General features: G+C 55.5%; 1 protein-coding gene across 1 annotated transcript in view; it reads left to right on the top strand.

Moving 5' to 3' along the window:
- The first annotated feature begins 200 nt into the window (after positions 1-200).
- WDR62 (WD repeat domain 62) overlaps positions 201-5,622 on the top strand; it is a 45,848-nt gene continuing 40,426 nt past the window's right edge. Inside the window, exons 1-3 of the mRNA XM_004388177.1 lie at positions 201-377; positions 3,774-3,865; positions 4,838-4,900. Coding sequence (XP_004388234.1) covers positions 201-377; positions 3,774-3,865; positions 4,838-4,900 — 332 coding nt within the window. The remainder of the gene's footprint in view (positions 378-3,773; positions 3,866-4,837; positions 4,901-5,622) is intronic.

Below are 5,622 nucleotides of genomic sequence, written 5' to 3'. Positions count from 1 at the left end.
CCACGCTGGAGACTCCGCCCCGCCTCTTACCCCTCATTGGTCACAAGCGCCGCCCGGCAGCCCTGAGATTGGCCAGATCGGAGGCCCGCCGCGTCCAATGGGCGGCGGCGCCGGCTTTCCCGCGGCCCTTCGCTATTCGAGTGGTTCTTGGCGGCAGCGGCGGTTGAGCCGCGTAACGGCCGCCCGACCCCGCTGCGACGATGGCGGCCTTGGGCCCCGGAGTCTACGCGCGGAACGACGCGGCCCAGAAACTGTCGTCCGTCACGGCGGGGATTCCGGCGCGGAGGGGCCAGTCCTCCCCGCCCCCCGCCCCACCGCTCTGCCTCCGGCGGCGGACACGACTCACGGCGGCGCCGGAGGACGCGGTGCAGAGCCGGGTGAGAAGCTGCCTGCCCTACCCCTCCCAGTTCCCCCTGGTCCCGCCCTCAGACCTTTGGCCCCGCCTATCAGCCCGGGGCTCATCCCCTCCGGCTGCTCCCTGGCCCCGCCTCCTCCCCCAAGTCCCGCCTCCCTAGGCAAGGCCCCGCCCACTGTGCCGTCTCCACCTCTTGGGTCCTGCCCATCATTCCTAGCCCCACCTCTCTGCCCCTGATCCCAGCCCCCTACCCCCTCCAGCCCTTGGAACATGCCGGGAGTTCCTCCCTGGTACACCTTTCATGCCTCTTGGATTCTGACAGTTACCTCCTAGAATCCCCTTCCTGCGTGTCCCTTAAGCCCCACTCAATCACCTTTAGACGTTTCTCCCCTTATGCCTTTGTTGGCCCCGCCCCGCTGAGTCTTTAGGGTCTTTAAACTCGGCTGCTAACCAAAAGTTCAGCAGTTCAAATCCACCAGCCGCTGCTTGGAAACCCGGTGGGGCAGGTCTACTCTGGCCTATAGGGTCTCTGTAAGTCGCAATCGACTGGACGGCAACCGGTTTTTACCATGGTTCAGAGTCCCCGGGTGGTGCTAACCGAAAGGTCGGAGGTTCGAGTCCAAGCCAGGGGATGTACTTCCAATATATCAGCCACCGAAAACCATGGAACACTGTTCTATTCTGACACACATGAGGTCCTCATGAGTCAGAATCCACCCCATGGCAACTGGTTCTTTTTTTTTTTTTTAACCAGGGTTTACCCAGAGTCCTACCTACCCTAATTCTTTCTCAGCTCTGCTCAGCCTTCCCTCACGCCCTGCCCTGCCTCCTTCCTTTTCCTTACCAAGGTGGGATTCTTGTTTCATATTGCCACTCAAAACTACGGAGAGGATGTGAGTAATATTTGTGAAGTCTCAGCAGTACTGGCCCCAGGGGGAGGGAGTATAGCACAGTGGTTCCTTAAATCCTACAGTAAGTAGAAGGAATTCCATTAGCATGGCATCGGTTTTTAAAAAAATTGTTCTTCAACTCCCTTAGCTACAGAGTGTTTTTGTACAATGGAGATAATAATAACCAGACCTTGGCGTTGCAGGGAGATAAAGTGAAATTATTAATGTGATCTGCTTGGCACAGAGCATAACGTCAGATAAAGGGGGGATCAAAACAAAGCACAGCAGTTGCCGTGGAGTCAGTTCCAACCCATGGAGACTCTGTTTATTTCAGAGTAGAACTGTGCTTCATATTCTAGGCTGTGACCTTTCAGCAGCAGATTGCCAGGCTTTTCTTCCAAGGTGCCTCTGGGTGGGTTTGAACCTCCAGCCTTTCAGTTACTAATTGAGCACTTAAGCGTTTGCGCCACCCAAGGACTCGGTGGTAGCTATTGCTGAATCTTGTTCCTTCTCAGTGGCTTCCTGCTCACTCTGAACGTATCCCCAACTCCTGCCTGCAAAGCTGGGCCACGTGGGCCCCGCACACCTCTCTGGTTGTAGCTCCCCGGCCCCCCTCTCACCAAGGTCCAGCCACACTGCCAGTCTCCTTTCTGCCTCCCTGAGGCTCCAAGCTGTTTGTGTTTGGTGAGGCCTCTGCCTGGGCTTTTTGCTGCAGTCTACCTGGCTGGCTCCTTCTCGTTCCTTGAGTCTCAGACTGAATATCCCTACCCAGGAGGCCTTCCTGAACCCCAGTCTGAAGCGGACACCCCTCTCAACTTCTCTTCCTTCACCCTGTTCTTCATAGCCCTTAGCTTGTTCCTGGAAGTGCCTTGGAAGCTTCAGCAGCGTATAAACGTAGGGGAATACCGACAGCAATTTCAGAGGCGGTGTGGCCGAGCGGTTAAGAGCACAAGCTCTGGACCCAGACTGCCCGGGCTTGAACTTTAATTCTGTCCTTGCTGTCGAGTCAGGAGCTTTTCCGTTCCTCCGTTTCCTCTTTCACAGGGCATTTGCGAGGATTAAATGACAAAGCCACCTTAAGCACTCAGAACAGCGCCCGGCACACAGCACATACCCCGTTAGTGTCCGTTTTTGCTGTTATTACCGTTGTGTGTTTTGGGTAATACGTGTCATTTACCTCGTCAGGCGGCACAGAGTGCATCTAGTCTGCAGAGGATTTAGTCCAACAATGACCAGTCAGTCCAGTAATGCTGATTGACAGATAAACCACGAGAGTGCCGTTGCCTGGCTGCCTGGGGTAGACTCCCGGCTGCTCTACCCTGAACGGGTAACTTTGGGCTGAAGTTACCTAACCCCCTCTGGGCCTCTATTTCAGATGAGGCTGGTCTAACGATAGTGACAGAATCGCAGGGTTATTGTGAGCATTAAGTAAGTTCATACAGTTATGGGATTCATGCAGTGTGTGACTCCTGGTAGGTGCTCAGTAAATGCTGGCTGTTATCATCTAGGGGCCCTGTTGGCGCGGTGGTTAAGCACTTGGCTGCTAACAAACAGGTCAGCAGTATCGACTCCACCAGGCCCTCCTTGGAAACCCTATGGGGCAGTTCTGCTCTCTTCTGTCCTGTAGGATCGCTATGAGTCGGAATCGACTTGATAGCTACGGGTTAATTATTATCTTATGCTTGCCTTTCCGTTCTAAGGCCAAGGACTTGCTTGAAAATGTTTTGCCCTGTAATAATTATGTCTATTCAAAATATGAAAATAGCTCTGTTCTGTGAGTCCCTCCTCTGTATAAATTGTCTAGTCAACTATCATGGGAGTGACCCATTGAACTTACTTTGCTTAGAGAGTTGTAAAACGTGAACTGTGACGCTCACTGGCCTCTTCACTTGTTGAACCTCTGGACTGTGACTTTGATGAGGGAACAGACGTATCCACTTGTGCTTACTGCTGTGTCTCCCCTGCAGCACCCAAAGTGTTGACTGTGGAGCTAGACTGTGGGTTTGTGTCCTAAGCTCGCTGCTCCGCAGCTGTGGGACCTTGGGCCTCAGGGGCCTCGTCGGTAAAATAGAGGTGATAATAGCGCCTTCTTCCGTGAATTGTTGTGGAGATTCAAGTCTTTCAACCACGTGAAAGTATTTGCATACTCATTCAAAGGTGGCCTCACAGTGAGGCCTTCCACATCCCCTGCCCTCCCTCCCCGAGCGTCTTTCCTGCTGTATTTTCCCTGTGCCCCTGCTGTCACCTGACATTTAGTTTATATACTTGTTTTGTTCACTTTCCACATCTTTCATCCTGCCCTGTCAGAGTGGGAGCTCCGGAGGGCAGGGGTTTTTGTCTGTCTTTCCCCCAGTCCCCACCCCGCACCCAGCACCGTGTACCTGTCAAAGGAACGTGGAGGCGAACGAGCGTTAGCAGCTGGCCTGACTGCAGAAGCTCCGTGAGCGCAGCGAGGACTGAGCGGGTGGCCGAGGTGCTGTGGGACCTGCTAGGAGCGGCTGTTTCTGACTTGGGCCTTGTCTCTGCAGGTGTCGCTCGAGAAGGTGCTTGGCATCACGGCCCAGAACAGCAGCGGCCTAACCTGTGACCCTGGCACAGGCCACGTGGCCTACTCAGCCGGGTGAGCAAGCGGGCCGGCCTCGGCCTCTGGTCGCTGCCGTGGAATTTGGAGCCTTTCTAGCCTGGCCTGGGGAGTCACGGGTGAATCTGTCTGGGCATCGTCTTCCCTGTCCGTAGAGTATGGGGAACACTGCCTACTTCTGAGGGCTGTGAGCCGGATCCTGCTGGCCCGTCTGTGTCTAGAACAGCACCTGGCCTGGAGGGAGGGCTATGGAAGCCTTAACTGTGACTGCAGGTGGAGATTGCGGTGATTGTGGGAAAGACAGGTGGCTTAGACCAAGCGGTGGTGTCAGGCGGCCTGGTCCGTGACCCGGCCCCACCACGTACACCTCTGCCTCTCTCTCGAGCCTCTGCTTCTGCTCTGTAATGCGAATCTCGTGACTGTCCTGCCCTTGGTGGTTGAGAGGACTCAAGGAGATCCTGCAGCCGTTTATTCCACAAATTTCCAGTTAGCCTGGCACTGCTCTGGGTGCTGAAGGGACTCCCCGCTGGGGAGGGCGAGGCAGGCCCATAGTAAGTCCCAATGAACACTGTCTGTTACAAAGTCTTGGGAAGCAGTCCAGGGTAGAGGACAAGGATGTGGGCTCGTGCATCTGACATGTGTGGCTTCACATCCCGGCTCTGCCCCTGACCTGCTGGGTGACCCTGGACAAAGGCCTTCACCTTGCTGGGCTTCAGTTTCTTTCTCTGTAAAATGGACTCAAGAGTCCTGACCTCATCTGGCAGTTGTGAAGATTTCAAAACAAGGCCTTTGTTAGCCCAGGGCCCATAGACTAGTACTGGTTTCCCTAAGAGTATGTTAGTAGTGTAAAGTGCCCTAGGATTCTCAGCATAAACACCAGGAAGAGGCCAGAGAGAGAATCTTCTGCTCACAGGAGCTTTGTCTCTGCGTGAGCTCTTCTGCTGGGACTGGAGTCGTCCCTGCACTTCAGCGTGTCCCCCAGTTCAGGCACGTTTTCCTCCCTCCTAACAGCTGTGTGGTGGTGATTTTGGACCCCAAGGAGAACAGACAGCAGCACATCATCAATACTGCCAGGTAGGCTGGGGCCTGGGCATGGCGGGGGGACAGGGTCCTGGCACATTCCCCCATCCCCACACATCCTGGGGGGACTCCGGGGTAGGTGACTCGCTCATTCACTCACCCATCAGTTCAGAAACCTTCAGCCGTGCCCACTCTGTGCCAGGTACTCTGCCAGGTGCTAGGGGTACAGCAGTGAACAAGAGACAAGCATCTCTGCTCTCACAAAGCTGACAGCCTGGGGGGGGCAGCTGTAACCAGCAGGAAGTTGCCTAGTGCACCATGACAAGTGCCGGGGAGGAAGTGATGGGCTGTGTTAGGGCAGGTCTGTGGGCCGGGCAGGGGCTGAGACCTGAAGGAATTGAGGGGTGACCAATCTGAAGGTGTGGGGAGAGCGCTCTGGGCAGGGTAAACAGCAAGAGCAAAGGTCCCATGGTGGTCAAGAATTCCTGGTGTTTGAGCAGCAACCAAGGACCTGTGCTTCTAGAATGGCGGAGGGGGTACGGGGCACATGAGGCTGGAGAGGAACAGCCAGGCTGCTCTTGGATCCTAGGGGATGGGGAGGAGGTTGGTTCTCACGCTAGTTCAAACTGAAGCCACTAGGGGGTGCTTCTGGGCCAGGGGTGTGCTTTCCATCCTGCAGTGACCAGCACATTGTCTCCTTGCCCTCCACCCCGACCGTGCTCCAGCACACCGTCTCCCTGCCCTCCACCCCGACCGTGCTCCAGCACACCGTCTCC

Source organism: Trichechus manatus, unplaced genomic scaffold (assembly GCF_000243295.1).
Source record: "Trichechus manatus latirostris isolate Lorelei unplaced genomic scaffold, TriManLat1.0 scaffold00207, whole genome shotgun sequence".
NCBI classification, from domain to species: domain Eukaryota; kingdom Metazoa; phylum Chordata; class Mammalia; order Sirenia; family Trichechidae; genus Trichechus; species Trichechus manatus.
The sequence above is the reverse complement of the archived record's forward strand: the minus strand, read 5'-3'. Positions and strand labels throughout refer to the sequence as shown.